The sequence below is a fragment of the Chelonus insularis genome, unplaced genomic scaffold (assembly GCF_013357705.1).
Source record: "Chelonus insularis isolate UGA/USDA-ARS -01 unplaced genomic scaffold, ASM1335770v1 contig_317_pilon, whole genome shotgun sequence".
Lineage (NCBI taxonomy): Eukaryota > Metazoa > Arthropoda > Insecta > Hymenoptera > Braconidae > Chelonus > Chelonus insularis.
The window spans coordinates 545734-570023 of record NW_023276487.1 but is presented as its reverse complement, the minus strand read 5'-3'; the positions used below and the strand labels follow the sequence as shown (position 1 = coordinate 570023).

General features: G+C 27.3%; 5 protein-coding genes across 12 annotated transcripts; 2 read left to right on the top strand and 3 right to left on the bottom strand.

Annotated features, from left to right (window-relative positions):
- Window positions 1–9: 9 nt before the first annotated feature.
- On the bottom strand, window positions 10–8641 carry sky (GTPase-activating protein skywalker). 8 transcript variants are annotated; one of them, XM_035080997.1, is made up of 14 exons: window positions 8519–8641; window positions 8160–8404; window positions 7926–8067; window positions 5818–6291; window positions 5516–5704; window positions 5319–5443; window positions 5081–5227; window positions 4874–5008; window positions 4574–4792; window positions 3918–3947; window positions 3262–3348; window positions 2095–2253; window positions 1750–1979; window positions 10–1620 (listed from the first exon to the last, which is right to left on the bottom strand). In XM_035080997.1, the coding sequence occupies exons 4-14, from the start codon at window positions 6188–6190 to the stop codon at window positions 1479–1481; spliced, it is 1836 nt and encodes a 611-aa protein (XP_034936888.1). In that variant the 5' UTR covers window positions 6191–6291; window positions 7926–8067; window positions 8160–8404; window positions 8519–8641; the 3' UTR covers window positions 10–1478. The 8 variants fall into 8 exon arrangements, with proteins under 8 accessions (XP_034936888.1, XP_034936887.1, XP_034936889.1 ...); XM_035080996.1 differs by having other exon boundaries at window positions 7926–8404; XM_035080998.1 differs by lacking the exon at window positions 7926–8067.
- Window positions 8642–9153: 512 nt separating this feature from the next.
- LOC118065526 (sodium/potassium-transporting ATPase subunit beta-1-like) lies at window positions 9154–11400 on the top strand. The gene is made up of 7 exons (XM_035080870.1): window positions 9154–9459; window positions 9552–9746; window positions 9830–9949; window positions 10322–10497; window positions 10571–10666; window positions 10737–11149; window positions 11259–11400. The coding sequence occupies exons 1-6, from the start codon at window positions 9327–9329 to the stop codon at window positions 10995–10997; spliced, it is 981 nt and encodes a 326-aa protein (XP_034936761.1). The 5' UTR covers window positions 9154–9326; the 3' UTR covers window positions 10998–11149; window positions 11259–11400.
- Window positions 11327–14115, top strand: LOC118065525 (sodium/potassium-transporting ATPase subunit beta-2-like). Its single transcript, XM_035080869.1, has 7 exons — window positions 11327–11708; window positions 12684–12824; window positions 12912–13028; window positions 13108–13292; window positions 13375–13479; window positions 13550–13727; window positions 13835–14115. The coding sequence occupies exons 1-7, from the start codon at window positions 11555–11557 to the stop codon at window positions 13939–13941; spliced, it is 987 nt and encodes a 328-aa protein (XP_034936760.1). The 5' UTR covers window positions 11327–11554; the 3' UTR covers window positions 13942–14115.
- Window positions 14116–14483: 368 nt separating this feature from the next.
- Window positions 14484–17587, bottom strand: LOC118065527 (sodium/potassium-transporting ATPase subunit beta-2-like). Its single transcript, XM_035080871.1, has 6 exons — window positions 17241–17587; window positions 15741–15881; window positions 15545–15664; window positions 15172–15353; window positions 14821–15100; window positions 14484–14706 (listed from the first exon to the last, which is right to left on the bottom strand). The coding sequence occupies exons 1-6, from the start codon at window positions 17389–17391 to the stop codon at window positions 14603–14605; spliced, it is 978 nt and encodes a 325-aa protein (XP_034936762.1). The 5' UTR covers window positions 17392–17587; the 3' UTR covers window positions 14484–14602.
- A 2327-nt stretch (window positions 17588–19914) lies between these two features.
- nrv3 (nervana 3) lies at window positions 19915–23212 on the bottom strand. Its single transcript, XM_035080872.1, has 5 exons — window positions 22887–23212; window positions 21448–21708; window positions 21188–21375; window positions 20825–21104; window positions 19915–20752 (listed from the first exon to the last, which is right to left on the bottom strand). The coding sequence occupies exons 1-5, from the start codon at window positions 23011–23013 to the stop codon at window positions 20649–20651; spliced, it is 960 nt and encodes a 319-aa protein (XP_034936763.1). The 5' UTR covers window positions 23014–23212; the 3' UTR covers window positions 19915–20648.
- Window positions 23213–24290: the final 1078 nt, after the last annotated feature.

The window sequence follows — 24290 nt, the reverse complement described above, 5'->3', positions numbered from 1 at the left end:
TAATAATAATGGAGCTAATGATAATGATGATTTTACTATTATTAATATTATTATCATTTATGTCTCTTTAAAAGAAAGAAGCGCATTAATGCAGACATTTTTAACTAATTAGGTCTTTTTCATAAGGCTGAAATACAAATTGCATTAAAGCATGAAGACAGTTTAGAAATATATACAAATAACATATAACATAAGAATTTATAATAGATTGCAGTTATCTCTCATAATCCTGTCATTAGATAAAAAAATTTTAAACCCTAGTACAATCGATTATAAATCTATCTTGTTTTTATCAACTGTATTTCGTCTATCTCTTTTATATCCAAATAGTTAATGTATAAATGAGTTTAATATAATCTATAACTGTTGAAAATGATAAAGAACGAGTTGCAGGTAGATAATATAATAATTTGTCGAGATAAACATTATATAAAATAATACATTTATACAAACACCAGTGATAGCTGTAAATAATATTATTATACATGAAGACAAAAAAAAAATTATATACAAATATGAACTAGTTCAGGTCCAATGAGTATTGAGAATAAAATTCAAAACTTTGAATAAAATACGGTATGTCGAACACCGCGATAAACTTTCTAATACTTAAGCTACTAATAAATGTTATTTTCATTATTGTCAAAATATTTGTTTCATTAAACTATGAATTTGAGGCTCGACATATTATTAACGAAAATATGTATTACAAAATAATTATTGGAGTCACAAAACTATGTAGTTTTATGTAATTTTTGAATTTTATAAATTTAACTAATCCATAGCATATGTTTAATTTTAAAAAAGTCATGCAATGCATACGTAATGAGACAGAAAATATATTGACGACTAGGCACAGTCATTTGAATTAGTAATAAAACCTATACACAAGTAATATAAATATTATTTGTTTTTTGCTTTTTCAAATATAATAATTATAATTATAATATTAATAATTATTATAATAATATTTATAATAGATAATCATCTCACTCATTACTCTATTTTCATCAATAAATACAATTCAACGTCTGATTTTGAATTGTTCCCCTCAGACTGACTTGACTTAACTACTTTGATTATTAATATAACAGTTTACATATATATAACAACGAAATTATATCGAATAATATTATCCTGTAATAGTGACTAATAATATTAATATATATTTATATATGTACATATATTCTAAAAAATTTAACTGAAGTGTAAATCAATCATAAATTAATTAGATAAATTTCTTGAACATTTTTTTTAGCATTTATCATTGTCGATTTAGTTATCTGCATAAAAATTATTGTTGACATGTTCAAGCCTAATAATACTATGATTTTTTAAGCGGTTATAGATACACAAATGTTCACTTATACAGCGAAATTAAAGATCAGTAGCAATTTATATAGTAATGTATATATTCATAGAGAGTTGCTAAATGGCAGTAGTTAATTGATTATTTCATTTATGGGACACAAATCCATTTAGGCCCCAGCAAAACCATATACTTCTAAAACTCGAATTTCAAAGTCACCACTAGCACACAGTGGTGGATTATTGAATGTTGAACAATGATCAGTTTTTCCGAATCTAATATTTTCGTCCATCCAAATAGCTTGACCATCCCTAAAAACAATACTTCTTATAAATCTACTCTATATTTTATTAGTAAACAATAAATAATATGATTGATTTTTTTATTGATATTCCCCTAATTTTTATATTATCATGCTCTTAAAACTATTAAATAATTACCCTCCACCGATGGTTATCATTTTTGCATCAGCAGCCATAAATAATTCAGCCGAATGGTGCACTTTATTGTCGTTGTGTGATGAATCCATACCCACCCATGGATATTTTGCTCGTTCAGGATATAAACTAAATAAAAATGTTTCTCCCGTTCCAAAATAAGCTTGTCGCTGTCCCTTGTCGTCCTTTAAATTACGTTCACACCATCTTGTTGAACAATAAGCACCAAAAACCTTAAAAAATACGACATCATTTGTACTTTTTGTATAATTTATACTAAATTATTGTAATATATATATTATTAATTCAAACAGTAATTTTTATAGAAATTTTATTTTTCATTTGTACCTCATTGTTACAGGTTTTAATCATTAGCAATGTAGGCTCATGTTGTTCTACTCGAACATAAAATGTTGTTAGTGAACATCCGTGTTCTTCAGTGGTGTACAATAAAATAGGCTGATACATTGTTATTCTCACAGGAAGCCATGACCAAAGTGTGAAAAGCTGTTGATAAAAAAAAAATTACGTCAATATAATAATTTTAATATATAAACAAAAAATAAACTAATATTCAATACAATATCAAAAATACTTAACGTCATTAAAAATAATTATAAATATACTCAGCTATGATAAAAATACTTCATGCACGTAATTAGTGTTATAAGATCTGTAATTTTTGCTCTTCATTGTTATGAATTTTCATAAAAACTTTAAAACTACCGAAAAAAATTTATGATCTATCATGAATAATCTACATATTCTGATAAATAATAATTATTTCATAATTTAATACTGAAAAAAAAAAATATATTATAACAAAGTATCAATGATGTGATTACAACGAATTAAAAATCAATTCATGCTTCAAACTTAATCATGCCAAATACTCGAACTATTAATTATTAGTAAATTAAAGTGGTTTTGATAATTAAAAAATTCGAATTATGAAAATGCATGGAAAAGCAGAGCGTTTAAAAAGTGTAAATAAAAAAATAGTAAAGTAAATAAAACGTTGATGAAAATGTCCTAATAATAATAAGATAATAGCCTACTTCTATCTATTTATCTCATTTTTATCACCAAATATTAATAACGCCGATATAATAAAATAAAAGGCAGTATATTTATGGACTAAATACATATAAAAAGATGAACGAAATAAGATGATTGACCACTATCCTCATAAAATAATAATAAACAATCAAATGTGACAATATATTAAAAAGGATATTTAAGGTATATACAAATAATTACAATAGGTTTACTCTTATATATTATCACAGAAACATAAAAAATAATATAGAACAAAGATATACAATTATCACTGACAAATAAAATTAACGTTGAGAAGCATAATACGAAAGATAAATAAATATTAAAATATTTTCAAAGTACTTTTGTAAACAATGATAATAGAGACATGCTCCAAACGATATCAGATATCTGATTGATAATTTATTTCTTGTCACTACATACTGATTGATTTAACAAACGCCCGTGTATACTTACATCAGGCACATCTAAGATCTGGGAGTTAATCGTCTGTATAGGATATACTCCCATCGACAGAGCACGCGGTCCAGGACTATGAGCACCCTACGTCCATTGCCAATTATTTAGTCGGTCATCAATCCATTATTGCAGCGTAACACAAGACAACAATTGCCTACATCAATTACAAATGGCTTATGCCTTTTTTTCTTTTGTCTACATTAACTGCACCAGATTTTATTGTAATTATATTCGATGAAAATTAATTTTGATTTGTGTAAACAACTTTGTTTTTGTTAACTGATCTATAGACACATCGCTTTATCGAGGATGTGGTCATATTATTTATGATATTACCAATTATAATATGAAATTATAATTGTTTACAAATTCAATCGTAATTTGCAATTATTTCAGTCATTGACTACATTCTAAATGTAGGTTTATGAAAAAGAAATATTGCGGCTGTAATGATAATGATAATAATTATAGTATTTATTTGATATAAATGCAATGTATTTAGAAGAATAGTAACGGCGACAAAGCTGACACGACGGTTCTAATAATGAGTGTGTATATGTAAGTACAGTAGGTAATAGTTGTTTAGGTCACAATGGCAAAAGATAGCACATGAAATAAACGACACATTTGCCAAAAAGATATTAATACAATACCCTGTCTTTGTATGTGTCTTCGCACTCTTTCTGAAAACAAATCAAATCATTGAAAAAAAATTCGATCAAAATTAAATGGTTCATTCCAATCGTGTTTTACTTGATTTTTTAAATTGATTTCATTCATTATTTGTATTTTTAACCATTTAAATCTTTATTCATATTATATTTATTCGCTTCCGACTTCGTTTCAAATATGAATTAAATAGAATATAATCATAAAAATTCTGTCAGTTACTGTAAATATCTATTGATCAATACGAATAAAATTTTATTTCGAAGTCAATATTTAAATAACACAACAAGGACATCACAGTAGAAATATCCTACAAAACAGTTAGTTTAGCCCATTACCATACCAACAAACATAAAATAGCCAAGAATAATAAATTGATTGTGAAAAAAAAATGTAAGTTTGGAAATTAAAAGACTTTTATAGAAAAATCGTCGAGTAATAGGCAAGTGAGTAAATTTATCATTAATGTAATTTTTTTTATCTGAAATACTGCATTAATTTACCAATTAAACCCATTGAAAATTAATGCAGATCAAAAGAGTATGAAATGCTTGTAATAATATAATATTTAAATCAATCTTAAAGTACTTTATTTATACTAAAATAATTGTTCACGTAAATGTGATTTAAAATGACTTACCTCACGAATTGTTAAAGTGTGTGACATCATTTGAATGTTAACTTGCGATTGACTTGTAGGCAAATTGTCCGTTGATCGTGACCTTGCAAGAGATCTTGAGCCTGAGAGTACACTTCTACTTTTTAATGCCATTTCAGTACGTAAAAATACCCGTGATATGTAAGCAGAACTCAGTCCTCGAATACCAAATGCAGTCCTTAACATTTTCGCTGGGCTTACCTACAAAAAGCTATCGATTTAGTAAATAATATAATTGGTAATTGTTTAAACACAGATTAATGAAAGTTACTTATGTTTTACCGGTATTTGACGGCAAAATTTGGTAAGCGCAGGATCAACCCCATTTTTCGTTATTTCGTTCATCCAGTCTGACGTTTGTGATGATGAATGTTTGTAAAATAATAATACAATTGCCATAGCTACTCGATATAAAACCTAATGTTCACCAAAAAAAAACAGTATTATTTAATGATATTTATATAAATTATATATACACGTTTTATTTACCTTTGAACCTTCATGTAAAAAACAATCCATTACTCTGACTAGATGTTGGAATGGTAATAGTTGAAGAATCCACCAAATCCAATCCATATAAATTCTCTCCGCTCGTGAACCAGAGCAATGCCTCGCTAAATGCACTGCAGCTGATTTCTTTTTTGTGAAATAATTTTAACTTAATAAGATTGTACACTTAAGTCATTCAATGAATTATCTATTTAAAATAAAATAAAGAGATACTTACCACATGTTTTTTTGTTATTTGCTCAACAGTTTTCCACGTTACTTCATATAAAAGTTTTGTTTGAGTAATGAACATTTTTTCTTTTGCTGCAACAAGACTCGCCATGCAATGATAGCATTCTTCCTCTGTAATAATGTTATGTATCATCGATTTAATAACAAACTAAATTTCATACATATGTAATAAATGATAGAAACCTGTCATAAAGTGGAGTAAAAGCGCGGTGATTGGATAAAGCGTTGGACTATAAGTTATGTCAGGACAGGCATAGCCTAATACCGAAACCACTCTGTCAGCTACACTTCTACCCTTCCGTGTCAAGTGGTATGAGAGGCAATGAGTATTATCAACAAACGGTGGTAGCATTATTGACTTTTCTGGCAACTCTACAATGTTAATAATCAATAATTAGTAAAAGAAATATATCTATCAAAATTCTTAATAATACAGTCCTAAAAAAATCTATTTATCCATTCATGTAAATGAAAAATACACTCACCTACTGTACCAAAAACAGTTGTCACCATACCCCAGTAGAATCCATCTTCAGCTTTGGTGAAAATGCTTTTACCATGAGCATGTTGTTGACAAAGGGCTGGCCATAACTGTGCTCTAATTCCATTATTAAGAGGCCAAGCATTTTCTCGAAGAATCAATTTGACTTCTCGCTTTCTTCCTGCCTGTAGTAATGTGTTTATTTCATTGAATGTTTTCAGAGTTTGCTTTTTACTCGTTGGTGATTCTTGGTTGATAACAATATTAGATATATCGACATGCGGTGGAAATACATCGTCGATGTCAGTATTTGCTTCCTCCTCTACAGCTGACAACATATTTGACAAATTATTTCCAGATGACTGCGTTAATAACATGGCAGAATCACTACGGCACAGGACCCTCGTCCATATTGCGAGTGATCACTGTCGTAGAGCAGATCTGCCTATGTCAAATCCACCGTGGTCTCTATTTTCATCTAAAATAACAAAAAAAAACAAAAACCAATTAGTCACCAATTCTCATTACACAATTATTAATAACTCAACACATGTATATTGTCATGTCATATTTTAATTCAAGTCCAATAAAAGATTTCTGATTATGTTAAGATGTATTTAAAGAGTTATTATTAATACTAAAAACAGATGAGTAATCTTTCATTACAAATACATGTAGCTTTTCTTTTATCAAACTCATTATATACATCAACATATTTATAATGATATTACTATGCAAACTCTCCCACCCCTTTTATTTCTTTCTTATGTTTAAGGTGTTTGTATTTTTATATTAATAATAAATATTGTAAATCCAATCCAATATCTTGCCAGTTAATGAATGAAAAAAATGTAATTTTACATCTGGAATACTCGAATTGCTTTCAAGTACAAATTTATCACAGCAAAATTTAATGCAATAGCACGATAGCATCGTTTAAAGAACCTATGGAAGATTGAAAATGATCTAAAATTAGTAACAGTGAACACGTAGCATAAGTACAGCAATCTCGTTCAGCTTGAAGGATTAAAGTTTATTATAGTTAGCTTGATCAAGCCATTTGTAGTTATTTCAGATGTTTGATAATTTCATAGATTAATTTCCATTATTACATTCTATCGAAATACTGAGTGAAAAATTCCCACTTAAACGACTACTTTTGGTGTTTTTTGAGTTTATGTAGAAATGTCTTATTTTATACTTATTCGAGCACCTGCAATGGCAGAATCTCGAAATGTTTCCATTATTGAGAATGGATCAGGTGTTGAGATGGCAGAACTCCAAATCACATGACACTCTTCATGAACTATGCCAAAAGTATTCTTTCGTATATGAGTCGTTATGAAGTTATTTGATTGTTAATGTTGGTCCTCTCAACTTTTGTATTCCATTGGTAAATAAACAAATGTATTACGAAATAATAGGATATTAATGTAAAAGTTTAGTAAATCATAGTTAACAATTTGCCAAAAAACATTTAAATTATTAGTGTATGTTAAATTACTGATTCTAATGAGGCATAATGTAGCTAGTATTTACAGTCAATAAACATGATTCTAACTTGTAGCGATGTTTAATCATTTTTTTTTTTAAGTTAATATGAAAAAATGAATGAGAAAAAAAATGAAAGAGTCTGCCTAAATTTAATTTTCATCCATTTTTCAGTAACTCCAAACTCCTTCTCTCCTGGATTCAGCATCCTCATTTTTTTCTCATCTTACAATCTTCTCACGTAATTTTTATAACGTGGTGTATGCATGCGTGACGCTGACATTGCCATTAATGCGGATGAAATCGTGGTTTCGGATTAACGAGATAAAATTGAAAGGGCGGAGCCTGAAGGGGCACTAAAGCACAGACAAGCTTGCGACCTCGCGAGTCACTACATCTCTGAGTATCTCAGAGGATCGAGCAACGAATGATTAACTTCACCTAGCCTATGTTTTTTTCTCCAAATAAATGACAACAATATTATTCTTATCGTGTTACTATTTGTTCCCATATTTCCCTTCCCTAATTTCATTTCAAAATCAATAATTCAGATAAATTTTTTATACATTGTCAAAGCACTATGTTTCTCTTAAATAAACAATATGAAATATACATAATTACCGCCAGAGTAGATATGGCCTGAAAAGAAGTATCTGCATCTTAAGTGTTGAAAATTATTCCAGAGGATATCAAAAGATAGCACAAAAAAATGTATGATTTGTTGCGACTAGATATTTTGATTAATGATGATATTCTGTGGCTGCTAAATTATGATAGTACGAGTAAAGTCTTAGTTTATTCACAAACTTTTCTGAATTAATGATTTTTTTTATTAATATGATAAAACTTAACTACCCTTGGGCTGTTGTAACATTACTGCCTAATGCCGGATTATGGATTTTTCAACGTTTACATCAACTTTTAGGTATAATAATTTTGTCAGATAAAATTATTCAACAATAAACAGATCAACGATACAATCACTCAATCGCGAATAATAAATACTATTCGTTTATTGAAAAAACAATTTTTACTATTTGTAACTGAATGTTCTTGAATTCCTCTATTACTATGTGAGGTTGTAGATACACGCACTGAACCTAAAATTTAATAATAAAACTGAATTATTAATTTTAACAACACCATCACCATCACCATGATACTAATATTACTAGTATCACTTATTATATATTATTGTCTACAATAACACATACTGTGGCATTTCGAATGAACCGAGTGTTGAAGAAACTTGTCAATTATTCAGGTGTGTACGTGTGCAAAGATACAGAGAATCAGTGGGGTGACACTTTATTGTTCTCCTACCTTTCTTATTTCTCTCAACAGATTTGATGTGTCCAACATTAAAAAAATTAATATAGAATTTTCTCTAGATTGTTTATTTTTACCCTATGGCTATTGGTAAAACTGTTCTCCTAACAAGTGGCTCCATCATATTTACATGTTGAAATTGTTTTCGTTTTAAATAAATTAATGTTCCAGTTTTATCACAAAAATCAATTGAATTACGATGCACTAAAATGAACGATTGAAAAATGAATCAAAATTTTATAAATTAATTTTTTTATTATTGAAATTGTTTATAAAATATGATGGTCAAATAACAATTAACTTTATCGGCTGTCACATAATTATCAACAAGAAAAACTGGATGTTGATATAAATTTCCTACGTGTTATTATCATAAAAAGTTTGATAAAATGTTTTGATAAAAAAATTTTCAATTAAAGAATAGTGTTTTAATAAATTATTAAATTGAAATAATTGATTTTATTGAAAGAAGTTAACATTAAAAAAAAAATACAGCTACAAAGTCTACGGAACAGACGATTTTTTCTGATTAGTTGTGATAATGTGATGATTATGTAAACAAAAGACGGAAATAATGATAGCCAATGATGTGATAATTGAGATAAAAATATAAGATAATCAATAAAAAAATTGAATTAAACTAGAAAAAATACAGAAATCGTTTTATTTATTATTTGAGATATTTATCAGAAAATGATTATTCATGATGAAGAATATTATGAAAACCGAAGACCTGTTAAAGATTTAGGTGCTATCAGAAATTTTCTGAGATTTATTTGGGATGGAGAAAAACGTGCTTTTCTTGACAGAACAGCTAAGGATTGGGGTAACAATTTCATGAAAAATCTCTTGATACAATCATTAAATGATCTATAGATTAGCTGATCAATTGAAGTTGTTATTTAATTATAATTATAGCAACTGTTGGATTATTTTATTTATGTTTCTTTGGAGTTTTATTTTCACTATTTTCATTACAAATGTGGATTACATTGGATTATGTTACTCAATTTGGTAGACCATACATTGAACAAAGTGCTTTCATAGCTAAATCAGACATAGAAGCTAGATTTCTTTTTTTTGAAAAACCATTCACACGATTTGGTTATCCAGGTTGTTAGGATAAATGTTTATCCAATTCGTTAATACATTTTTTTGGTTGGAAAAATATTATTTTATACATTTTTTGATATTAGGTTTAGGATTAATACCAAGGACAGAGAAGTTTGATACATCTATGTCATTTATTTGGCTATCAGAGAACCAAGATAACAAAGAACAATATTATATTGAAGATATTAATAGATTTATGAAAGGTAATTGAATTTGTTTTTTACTTTCACCTTAGTAGTCTGTTATTTTTTATATTGACGATTTAGAAATGAACAAAAACCTCAAAATTTTGAATGAAATCTGATCAATAGAATGATGGATCAGTAGACGAACAAAAGCATGAATTAATAAAAATTTCATTTCCGACCTTCTATAAAGGGGAACCGTAAGAGGAGTAAAAGTAGATAATTCTGGTTTTCTTTATTCCAACGAAAAATAAAAATCAATATAAAAAATAGGTCAAATAAGTTACGATAAAAACTAGAATTATCTGGCTTTTTGAATTACAATACATGTCATTTTTACAATCTAATTAAAAGTACAGTTAAGTTGTAGCAGATAATTGTTTTATACAGAATACAATGACGTTAATAAGAAGACGAAATATAATATTGAATGTGTCAACAGCTCTCGGAAATATTCAAAAGATAAACCTTGTTTCTTCGATACAAAAGTTCTTGGGAAATGCTCTGAAAATCCATATGGATATTCAAAACCTTATGAGCCATGTGTTTATATAAAATTTAACAAAGTAACAAATTTATTTAATTACTCAAGGACAACTAATTTACTTATTTATAAATAATATTTTTGATTATATACAGCGATTTGATTGGATTCCAATTTGTTATAATAATACATCGGATTTACCGAATGAAATGCCAGAAGACTTGAAAGTAACAATAAAATCATCTACGAAGGTTAAAACTAATGAATATTATTATTTACGAATTTATGAATAGATTAATAATTATATAATTATTCAATTAGCCACATGTTTGGTTATCATGTGATGGCGTCACGAACTTTGATAAGCAACATGTTGGACTTGTAGAATATTTCCCTGAGCGAGGATTTCCAGTGTATTATTTTCCTTTTATGGGACAATCAGAATATCTTTCTCCGGTAGTGGCTCTTTTATTCAAAAATATAACTCAAAATAGATTAATTACCATTGAGTGTTATGCGTGGGCTCTTAATATTCTCTATGATCGGAAGTATGCTTTACGTTTTCAAATGGTAATCAACTAAAACAATTGATTCGATACTATTGAAAGAATAACAATCATACGAAAAAATCAATAAAAGTGTGAAAATATATATTTATATCTTTATCAACATAAAAAGTTTGTTCAATCAATTTACAACTTTTTTTTTACATAAGTGATGAATTATCAGTTCAAGTATGTATATACAAAATAATATGTAATTTATTTTGACACAAAAAAGCTATAATTAAATGATAAAAAATGTTTCCTTAATGAATGTTGTATGTTGATTCTCCATTGGCAGGGCGGGTAAGAAGACTGCTCGTCGTAGTATTCTATGTAGTGAAGTAAATAAAGGTGGAGAACGTACAGTCATGTTAGTAGTACCAGTCTGTACGCAGCTTGAAACAGACATTGGTCGCTCATACATACATTTTATCAAACACCACGCGAGTGCCTTTACTAAGTATTATATCTAAGAATAATTAGAAAAAAATTAAAACCACTGAAACTTATATAACAACATTAACGATTTCATTATAATTATAACATTATCAAAGTATTATTAAGTGGAAGCAGATTTATTTAACTGTTTTAAAAATGAGTGAATTAAAAAACCACGTGGATAAAAATATAAATGACTACGACTACATGAGAGGTCCTCCCCCTAATCAAACTGGATGGGAAAAATTTCATAAATTTCTTTATGATTCTGAAAATGGCACGGTATTTGGAAAAACAGGAAAACAATGGGGTAATTTATTATTATTATGACATTTTAATTCACTAAATTGATTGTTTTTATATTTCTCATCATATATCAAGTATGTTTGGTCAATGTTTGTGAGGATTTAAAGATTGTAAATATCTCAAGTTTACCTGTAACGAAAGCATTGACTTGTTTCGTCTCAAGGACTTTTCTTATGACGTTACTCGCCTACAGTCTTTCAACTACGATGGAAGATTGCTCCGATATACATACTAAAGAGATTTAAATATAATCCGATGATAATTCAAGTCTTTATCTATTTATTCATCACCATTATCAATTTTCTTTGTGTATTCTTTTTATTAATAATAATAATTCAACTCATATCATTTGATTATTCCAATTATTTATTGACAATCATCATAATTAATAAGACTTATATATTCATACATTACTATAGTTTCATATATTTGTTTAAAACTCAACAATTGTTGATGAAACTGGTTTGAAAATTTTATGACATTCTTAAGATAAGTAATCTTTTTGTTTTATCTCAAAAATGAAACTAACATTTCTTAATACGAAAACTATTTCGAAAGTATTTAAAAATTATTTATCAAAAACCTTCATTAGATATTAGTTGAAGTAAAATGACTAACAAATAAATTGCGTAAAGCTTAACATAAGTCATAAAATGTTATTTTTCAAATATTAACAAATACAAATTAGATACTAAAAAAAAGTAAAAATTCAATACCATAAAATTAACAATTTAATAGAAATAAAATTATAACAAATGTAAATTTATTCTATACATCAAATATCTACTTACAAGTCTTAATACGTCATTCTATATTTAGTAAAGATACTGGAAAGTTGCCCAATTACACAGTATTTTTAAATGTATATTTTACATATTAACAGTCAATCGTCTTATTATAAGTGACCAATGACAATTTTACATCATTCACATTGTTTATAATTGCTTATGTACACTAATAATATGGTATAATTTTTTAGGTATCACTGGCCTTTTTTATTTAGCTTTCTTGAGTGTTTTGGCTCTTTTATTCTCTGTTTGTATGGCAGGATTGATGGCAACAATAGATGAAGAAAAACCTAGATGGACCTTACATGAAAGTCTAATTGGAAGTAGCCCAGGTAACATTTTGTTTATATATATAATAACAATTATAAAAAATGTCTATTTATTGCAATGAGCAGAAGTAATAATTTTCCAATTTATAGGTCTTGGGTTCCGGCCAATATCCGAAAATACCAAAGAATTAGCATTAATAGTATATAAAGCAACAAATGTTTCTCAAGTTGAAACATGGGTTAAGCGTATTGACGACTTTTTAGAAAGTAAAATTCTATTATTCTCCTATCTATTATTCAATAATACAAGTAAATATTTATTAATGGATCATTTCATGAATAATAGATTATAAAAATCGATCCAGTCTTCCTAATGGTGGGGAAAATCAACAAATATGTAGTTATGAACATCCATCCCTTAAACCTGGCCATGTTTGTAAAGTAGACGTTGATCAATTTGGTCCCTGTTCCCCTGGAAACAGCTATGGATTTGACCAGTCTGCTCCTTGTATTTTTATTAAACTCAATAAAGTATGTATTCTCATTATAAACATACCATACATTAAATATTAATTAATATATTCCAACTTAATTTAATTCCTTGAATTTGCAGATTATCGATTGGGTTCCAGAATACTATGATGCAGATTCAGACTTTCCTGACACAATGCCCAAAGATTTAGTACAACAAATAAAATCATATAATAATACAGAAAAAGTAAGTTTAATTATTTTTGTATTTGTAATTTATCATTTTTAATATTTATTTGGAATATATTTTATTATAGTTAAAGACTGTTTGGGTAAGCTGTCATGGAGAAAATTCAAAAGATGAAGAAGCAATTAAAGGCCAAATAAAATATTATCCAGAAAATGTTCAGGGCTTCCCTGGCTATTATTATCCCTATCGGTTTGTTCCTGACTATCTTAGCCCTCTAGTAGCAGTACAATTTTTGCGACCTCCACGTATGTATTTTACAAAAATCTTTTTAAAGTTGTTATAGTAGTTTATATTTGTCTATATTTATTTTGATAACATGTTTAAGATTTATTTATTTTTTCTAAAAAACTAGGAAATGAAATAATCAGTGTGGAATGCCGTGCTTGGGCCAAAAACATAAAGCATGACAAAAAAGACAAATTGGGTATGGTACATTTCGAAATATTGATTGATGGTTAGTTTTAATAATTGTTATTTAGAAATACTATGATTATTGTCTTTAATATATTTTCATGAATCGTGATTGACAAGAACACTTATCAATAAGACTGGATAGCCTTGTAAAACTTATAAAATAAAACTTTATATTTTTCAATGAAAGATACAACTTACTGTACTTATATACACAAAATGTATTTTTATATACATATAAGTTTATATAAAATTAAAGGATACATATTGTAGTGAAACTATAATAGATATAATAGTGTCTTTTTTGTCGATTCGATATTTTTATTACCTGGTAATTTGTATTAGAAATAGTAAGGCAAAGTATACAAACATGATATACAAGATTGGTATCGAAATTTACAATTGTTATATTTTTGATTGTTATGGCAGTATATTTATAAGAAATATATAAATATGTATAAATAATGGAATGATGATATATTAGATCTTTCAAAAATAATGATGTATGCTTAAATATCTACTACGTGCAAATTTAACTTTTATTATCTAAATATGATTTTCTATTAAAATTTTTTAGTATTATTAAAATTATAACATCTCTGTATCTAAATTTAGATTAAGATACATGTGATTGTATTTTTTTACAGTATTTAATACTATTAATTTATTTATAATTTGTCATTTAAAAATTTAATCATTATCACTTGATTTAATCAATGAGAAGCTCGAAATGAACGGATCCCATACGATCATTTCGATTATGTTTTATATTTCGAGCCCAGGCTTTACACTCGACATTTATTAAAATACCAGCTAAAATCATTGCAAAAAAAAACTTATATATATTACACAATTACAAAATGAATGATTATTATTACAAATCATATGTGAAAAATATTTTAGAAGTGACAAAACTTTAGTACTTACGTCTTGGTCGTTGAAAGTGAACAGCAACCAATGGACTGCGGTATCCTTCCTGATGCATATATGGATAATAATATCCTGGGAATCCTTGACGAGGAATGTAATTGATAGGTCCAATATTTTCTTGATCAGCTGGATTTTCCCCTTGACAAGTGATCCATACGGTATTCAATTCCCGTGAATTTTCACGACTTAAATTACCAATAACAGATTTTAGATTTCTTGGCATTTTATCGGGCAAATTTTTGGTGTCATTATAATATTCTGGTGTCCAGCCGTAAATCTAAATAGTAAATTAGATTATAAAATAAGTTAGAAAATGTTTTATTTCAGTAAATTTTTATTTTATCTCACCTTATTAAGTTTAATGAATACACATGGACTAGATGTATGATAGCCAAAAAAGTTTTCTTCAGTACAAGGATGCCACGCTCGTACATCCATTGTACATACTTCACCAGGACTAGGTAAGTCATTGTAACTACATGTTTTTGCATGAGCACCCAAACCAGGCGTCGAACTAGGTTTCTTGTATTCTAAGAAATAATATTAAAATTTAATTTACTTGAAAAATTTGCAATGATATTTTAACTATATCCATTACTATTTAGTATTCTATTTCGTACTAAGAAATAATTAAGTTATTTAAATCTGATAGAACAGATTTTCTCACATAAAATATTAGTACTTATGTAGTAATTTCGATTAAAATTATTAAATAATTTACTATTTAGAAATTCCTTTAGTGAATCGACCCAAAGTTGATAACTTCCTTCTTTGGTGCCTTTAAACCAAATAAGAGTACTTTCAACATTTTCTAATGGAGGCATAGGCCGGAATCCTAGACCTAAAATGCAAAATATAAGTTTATTAATAATTTCCATAAATATTTTTTTTTCTAGAGAGAATTATTTATGACCTACCAGGATTTGTCCCGATCAATGAACGATCTAATTGCCATTTTGGAATCCTAGGATCCAGAGTTTGCCAGAAACCCCAAAAACAAATAGCTACAAGTGCAGCCAATACTCCATAAAATATCAAGTAAAATAATCCAATTTTTCCTATAATAATATATTAAAATAATGTATTATAAATAGAAAATAAAAGAATAGTATAAAACAATCGTAGTATTCAAATATACGTTATTAAAGTCGACTAAATTGATGATGTTAACACGGGAGTTCAATTTATAAAAGGATTAACATGCCTGTACAATTGGTACAATTCAATTACTCTTATTCAATGTTACGTCAAGGTTATAACGTGTTAAGAATATAGTTTTCTACATTCTGAAATAAATATAATAAAAATATTTTCAAAAAATAGATACAACTACTTTGTAAATTTTTAATTAAATTTACCTTTGGATAATTTCTAATATTTATTTTTATTTCAACTATATAAATTTTCAATATTTCTTTTGATAAATTATAAAATATATTCAATGAACTTTAGGTATTATTGTTTAGACTATTAGTTTATTTGAAAAATTTATTATTTTTTCTAATATTACATATAAAATATAACTTCTAACGGTGTCCTGCTGTTATTTGGTATGACTGATCCACGTAATGCCATAATACTTCCATTTAATGTCAATTGACCTTGTTATATACGTTTACGCTAAGGGAAGTTGAACAATTGCTATTCAACTATGCATCGTTACATGTAATTTAAATTTGGTGTTTATCGCGTTTTTTAAAATCTCGTTATATATATATATATATATTATTGTATCCGGAATCAATTGTATGTTTTCCTGTTTGATCAGTTACTTTATAATTTTTAATTTCCTAAGAAGATGTTATTGTATTGGATTCGAAAGTGCAGTACGACTTCATTATAGAGAAATCCTTTATAATGAACGGCTTCATACTGATCTAATGGACAAAATGAAAAGTAGAGGAGGGGATTAATTCCATAAAAGTGTTTTGTTTGTTTAATGTAGAATCAAAGTTGTAAGATTATATATGACAATGTTATGAAACAACATAAAAAAAACAGTAATTTATGAGAAAGTTTTTTTTAGGTAATTAAAATATTATTAAGTTATTGACAACGGCAGATAAATTAAAAGTAAATAGTTTGAATCGTTCACTACGACTTGTATTCTTATGAATCATCGCATGCAAGTCTTGATAGAATATGAATGAATTGAAACTTCATTTTTTTGCATATTATTACTTATCTAAAACAATCAATCATCAAACCAGAAAAAATTAATAAAACTGTACTCAATTATTATTGTAATTATTGTGGTAATAATAATGTAAATTATACATATTTATCATTAAAAAGTAATTAGATACTCAACTTGTTTATGTTTTCTTATGATTCCAGTTGATAAAATGATGATTTGAAAACATGAGAAAAAGTGATATTTTTAAGAAAATAGTGAAGATAAAAATGAAAAAACCTACCCCAACTACTGGCTGTCCTTCCCATAACCGCCCCAGTCTCTTTATTATATAAAAATGTTTTTATAGACTGAGATGTTGTCATACTAGGCGGTTTCTCATATGGGTTCATTAACTCTGGAGTTTGGTCCTTTTTTGAATCCTTTGCCACCATTTTGCTGCTCTTGTTTATGTTTACTTTGTTTACAATTAGGTTTTCACGATGATTATTGCATAAAGTACACAATTTAACTATTCAAAGTTAATTATTAGAAATAATTTCAACAGTTGATCACGAATACCGCAGTGCATAGGCTAAACTAAACTCGAATGAGGCGTCGGTTGATGAGTGTACAGCACCGTGACCAGTCCCCTTCTCTTCAGTGTATATAGTACACCTTTTCACTCTTCTTGGTGCGTATTTTCTGTTTCTCTCTTTTACTCTTACACCATGCATTGTATATTACTACAGTACGTTACACCTGACGAATAAATTAAACAGATGGAAGAAATACAAAAAATATATTCATATGGTGAAACATTCATTTAAATATAGTATGGTCAATTGAACGTTGTCAATTTAACTAAGTATTATAGGAAGTTGATATATGGAATATTAAAGATAAATAAAATATTCTCTATTTATTCAGTTAACTACTTAAATTCCACGTTCCATTGAATTGCCTAAGGGCTTCAAGTTTAGGCAACATTATCTTCAATTCAAAAATAATTTAAATACTAAATGCATTATTCCTTACATTTTTATCTAAAAAATTATTTTGGAGTTTTAACTTTAATTCATGATTTATGTTATCAAATTTTTGGAGTAATTTCATTTTGCTGTGCCAAAAAAAATTACTTTTTAATTATCAAATAATTCATTAAAATTATATATGGTATTGTTATGTCATCGAAAATGAACGAATTGGATTATTATAATGACCTTTAAGCTTGCAATGTAGTATAAAACCATGAAGTTTTGTTATAAATGCACCCGGAGTTCTGTCATGATAACGAAAAGTACATGAGACGATAGAACAAAAATACTTAGGGACGAATTGTGAGTATTGTCCTTCACTAATTGTAGCCTCTGTAATCTGGCTAGAACTAGTCACCTATATAATATTCCTGATTGTGAGTCACACATGGTGCTTTTCATCTAAATTGACTACATCCTGCCTAACGACATTACTTGCAGTGTTTTATGACAATATGTGTTATGTTATTATTATACCGTGTGTTAATGTGAGATAAGACGTTGAGTTTAAAATCAAGGCTATATATAAGTGATCATTTACGAAAATTTTTTGTCAATTTTCTTTTTTTTTTTTATTAGTCCACAATACGTAACGACCGTAATTTAGCAAATCGATGAGTTTTTGAAATTGATCGTTCAATTGCATAATAATTATAGTATAAGTATCACGGCAAAAGTTATAATTCACAAAGTACAATTTATTGTTAGTAATAATGTTATTATATTTAAAAAAAAAATTATTTTCAAATTAACATAATTTTTTGAAAATTTCATACAAATTACACAATAAATTATCGGATAAATAGAACAAAACTTTGGCTGATTTTTAGATTATGTTAAACTTTATAAAGTAATAATTATTGTTAAAAGTTACAGTTTCTTCAATTGAAATTTGAATATTTTCCACTGTCTCTCTCACTCTCACTCGAATTTTCGCAATTTATTACAATCGTTCTAAACTTCCATACTCATGGTTTTCACGTATCGTAACATCATCAAATATTTTGATATAAGAAACAGTTTTATCTTTAACGATAATAAACATATTTAAATCTTATATTTTTATTTATTTACTAGTTTAATCGATTCTGCCGTTTAGTGATTTTTCGTTAATATTTAAAGCATTTCAAAAAATTGATTTAAATCTTTTTTATTTTCTAGATTCAGTATCTAAAACAGCTTTAATAAATAATTATATCTATCGTCATGAATAAAATTTGATTTTTGAATTAAAAAAAACATTGAACATAAAGATAATCAAAGGTTTATTTAAATTAAGCTAAATGTATGCTCATAGCTTATAAATAAACAAAATATTAAATAATAATTTTTAAATAAAAGTAATTATAATATTAATACAATAAATACTAAAGCTCTGCAAATAAGTAACACTAATGATTTACATATATTCTCAGCAGTATGCTATTTTTTTAAATATTCTTTTAAGTAATTAATTTTTAATCCATTTTCTTAGTTTTTATTATTTTTTAAAAGGTTTTCTTTATTTTTCATCACAATTTACCAATTTAATCGAGTACCTAAATATTATCATATCAACTATGTGTAACGTACGATTATATACTACAATTCTAATACATAATAAGTATTATATTATTATATAATTTTTAACATTGCTTATATAATTAATAATAATCATTAACATAAACGAACTATATGAATTTTCGTTATTTAAATCTACTTGGCAAAAAAATTTTTTGAAATAGTGCGTGCATGATTTTTTTACAAATGCAAATAAATGATGTGTCAAATGATATTGAGCCAAAATTGGGCCAATAGTTTATTATTAACGAAAAATTAAATGATCAAAGAGTACTACACTTCAATTCAGAGATAAAATACATAAACTTGACAGATATTGAATGCATTTGTAGTTAGGTATTTAGCAATTTGTTATTATTAATAACATTTCAAAGCATCAAATTGATTTTCAACATTCTCTTTATTCGATTTTTCATTATTCGCTTTTTACGTTTGTCTCAATTGTGTGTTTAGTTTCACAGACAAACAATTTTTATATTAAGTATATTTTATTTAAGTATGAGATGCGTTAACATAATTCATAAATCATAATATTGCACTAGTTTTTTCAAGTTACAAATCTCAATGTTTATAATTTAAATAATTAAGTACAAAAATGAGCATTCATAATGAATGAATGAATATAAGTATAATTCATAAAATTATCAATAAGTAAGTAATTCAACAATAATTTGTATTAGATCGCTAGTTCGATCACTTACCAATTAATTAGTTTTATAATCAACTCACGTTAGCTTTGCTCACTATTATTCTACATTATTAAATCAACACTCAAACCGATCATTCCTCTTTCTTTTATTGATTTTAGATGTTTAGTTAAATTTATCTTTTGTTTTGTGCATTTTATCATTCGAGTAAAATTGCAACTTGATTCTATTTGGTATTATAAACTGAATAATATTGTGTAGATAACGTGCAATCACGGCAGTGAAACATTAAAGACGACCACTATTAATATTACAGTTTTATTTCCGTAATTATTATTTATTAATATCATTTTGGAATATGTTCATTATGACATAAAATAAGAAAGGAATGATCGGTATAATTTTTGTTCAAAAAATTACTTATGAAAAAGCATTGTCTGATTAGTGGTCGTTTTGGAATTAAATTGTTTAATCTACCATTAATTCAAAATGAACAGATCCACGTCTTTCTACCCTATCATGGATAATATTTCGAGCCCATGCTTTACATTCAATATTGATAAGTACATTGCCTGAAAATAATGAAATTGGTAAAAAAAGACTGGTCAATAACAATAATAATATTTTTTATAATCAATACTTACGTTTGGGTGCTTCAAACCACACAGCAACAAGAGGGCTAAGATAGCCAGGACTGTTTCGGTATGGAAAGTAGTAGCCAGGAAATCCAGATCGTGGTCTGTATTGAATAGGTCCAATGTTTTCAACATCAGCAGGATTCTCACCTTCACAAGAAACCCAGATAGTTTGTAATTCCTCTGGGCTTCGAATCTTTGCAGTTTTGATACGATTTTTCAAGTCATTTGGCATATTTTCAGGAAGATTTTCCGTATCGTTGTAGAATTCTGGTTGCCAATCAAATATCTAAAGATGATAAATCATAAATTTTAGTAAAAAAGAAATAATTTTTTTTTTATTGGAAAATGAATTTAATATAAATTTTATACTTTGTTGAGCTTGAGAAATATACAAGGATGATAATCAGGATACATGTAAGCTTTTTCTTTAATGCATGGTTCAAACTTTTTGAGATCAACATCACAAGATTTTCCAGGTGGTGCAGGTTTTCCATAATCACACACAACTCGGGCTTCATTTTTAGACATGATGTCATTCGACATTGGCGCCTGATACACTAATATAAAAGAAGAATAAATTTCTTGTTTTATTTCTTCATTAAAACTTTATTATAAACACTCATATGTACCTTCAAGGAATTTATCTATAGCTTTAGTCCAATGTTCGTAATTGCCTTTGTTACTGGCTTTGTACCAGATAAGAGTACTTTCAACATTACTATCTGGAGGCATCGGTCTGAATCCTAATCCTGGATTGCTACCAATTAATGAACTGTCCATTTTCCATTTAGGTGCAGTGTGATCAAGCGTTTGATAGAAAACGGTTAACATGGCTCCAAAGAACCCAGATAAAACGCCATAAAAAATAACGTAGAACAACAAAATCTTGGCTGAAATATATTAATAAAACAAAATAAAATATAAAAATTATTTAAAATAAATCATATATTAAACAAAAATCATCAAAATAACACTTATAAACACAATAAGAATTTCTCAATCGATATTGAGTCCATTTGATGATCAACTAACAAGTCAGCAATTATTATATGATAGTTAATTGGCCTAAATTGAATCTTGCGTGCTACTATTGTCCTCTAATAAATTGATTTGCAAATGGTAAATAGTATTGATCAAATATTATCATTTACACAAACGTCATCAAGTGTTATTTTTACTTTGATATTTCCATTATAAGATTCACAAAAATTATTATAAATATATATTTTATCATGTATATGATAACACTTTGTGCATTTGACCGATCACTATCGTCATACACATATTTGATGAAAAGCATTTTATTCTACCATAAATGTTATTAGAATAAACTTCAAAGCCACATAAAATAATAGTGGGCATTAAGAAGTGAACAAAGGGTAGCTCTATGCAATGAAATAGCAAAGGTGCACGATCAATGCTAGTCTTAGCAGATCACTAAATTTGTGCTTACATAACACTTCAAGCTCCAAAAAATTCAGTCATTTTAACTGAATTTTTTTAGTTTTAACGAAGTTTATCTTCTTTTAAAATAAAAAGTTATTTGTTATGTCATCGTAGAGTGTAAGCCGAAGTGAATTTTAAGTTATAATAAATAACAAGAATGACATATGTGATCTTTTACTGAATATTGATTTCTTTCCAAAACCTTCTTTTGCGCTTTGCTACTGGTCATAGAATATTTTAAAATAATTTGTCGATGAGTATATCACTCCATGCAGAAAAGCTTTTTTTCTTAAGAATTATGAATTAGTAATTGAAAGAGGGCAATGATTATTGGATTATTAAATTTAAGAACAATGGGTGCGGCGGTATTAGGTATATAATATTTCTGTAGTCTAGTGAACGCCCGTGTTGCCCCGCGCGTTGCCTCGGAGAATATTGATTATGTCGTAATATTGGGGCCAAATGTTAAAAATGAAAAACCAAAAATATATTGGTAAGATCATTTTATGTAATATATTGATATTACATAGCTAATTAAATCACTAGACTGATAAGCAATAAAATCTAATTAATTTAAGAATAAAGTATTGATTGTTAAATTATCCAAATAAATGAAACTTACCCCAACTGGCTCCGGTACGACCAAGAAATTGTCCAGTCTCAGAATTCCATAGAAAAATTTTAAAAGCTTCCCATTTTCCAAGTTCCGGGGGTGGTGTGTAATATTGCTCAACTTTTTTCTCTTCCATGTTGATAAGATAAGTTGAAACTGATGAAAATTAACTTATTTAAATGAATAAAAATGTAATTTTATTCAAAGGAGTTTTGGAGTTCTAAGCAACAACAGCAATTGACTTATTGAAGAACGAAGGGGCAGAATAATGCAGCTCCTTCAAATGCTGTTGGTGAACTCAACGCCTGTGCTACTACTGCAAGCAGTTTACAGGGGATGAATATTGAGCGATCACAGATACTCTAGTCCCAGTTTCGTTAACTTAAACGCGCAAACGCAATACACCATATTATTATCAACGATTGTCGGATTGTCTGATAATGCTACTGCGCATCCGTTCAAATCATATACGTATTTATTTAGTTCTAGGTACATACATATGTATGTATCAATTTTTTTACATTTAAAGATATTTATACATTTTTTTCCCACTTCCGATTGTATGATGATACAGGGCCATACATTTTCCGTTGCTTTAAATAACTCTTCCCCCAGAAACTGTTTCTTATTACATATTTTTAATTTTAGTAGGTCACGGTTTGTTATGTCAGTCTAGGCTTGTAGTCCAATCGACTGCAGAAGAAAAACTCTATTTGATAATTCGTTTTGGAAGTAGAGATCAATTTTGAATTTATTTTTTTAAAAATATATGACATTGCATCTATAAAAAAAATTGATCAAATGAATAGATGAACAAATTTATGTTCAGGATTTTCTGTTTCGGTGTATCTGACAGAAATAGGTTTAAAGGAAATTGTAAGTTCCGTAGATGAAATGGGCCTTTAGAAAGTGTAAATAAATAGATAATAATATGTAAAGAATTTAGGATTGACTTTTCCGTCAAAACAATATAAACAAATAGAGTTCTTCTTTCTTGATTCATTAAACTATTTATAACTCATGACTACATGTTATTTAAATTAACTAATTATTGAACAATAAAAAAGAGTAAAAACATTTTTCATTATATATCTTTTAATAAATATTTTATTACAGAAGATTAAAATATTTGTAAATTTTTTTTATCTTCCCAGACAACAGAATATATAAATATATTGCAATATATTTGATATATTTATATTACAATATATTCATAAATATGTACATACGTCTATACATAAATTTTTAAGCACGGAAATTATTTACTTTTATATGTACATTATACGAACCAATTTTATATAAATTTTATTTGTTTTTTTTTTTTTGTTGATTTTTTCTCTGTTATGTCTCTTCATTAGTGAAATAATCACGTAATTTAGTGTTACTTTACATAAGAAAAAGGAAAAAAAATAT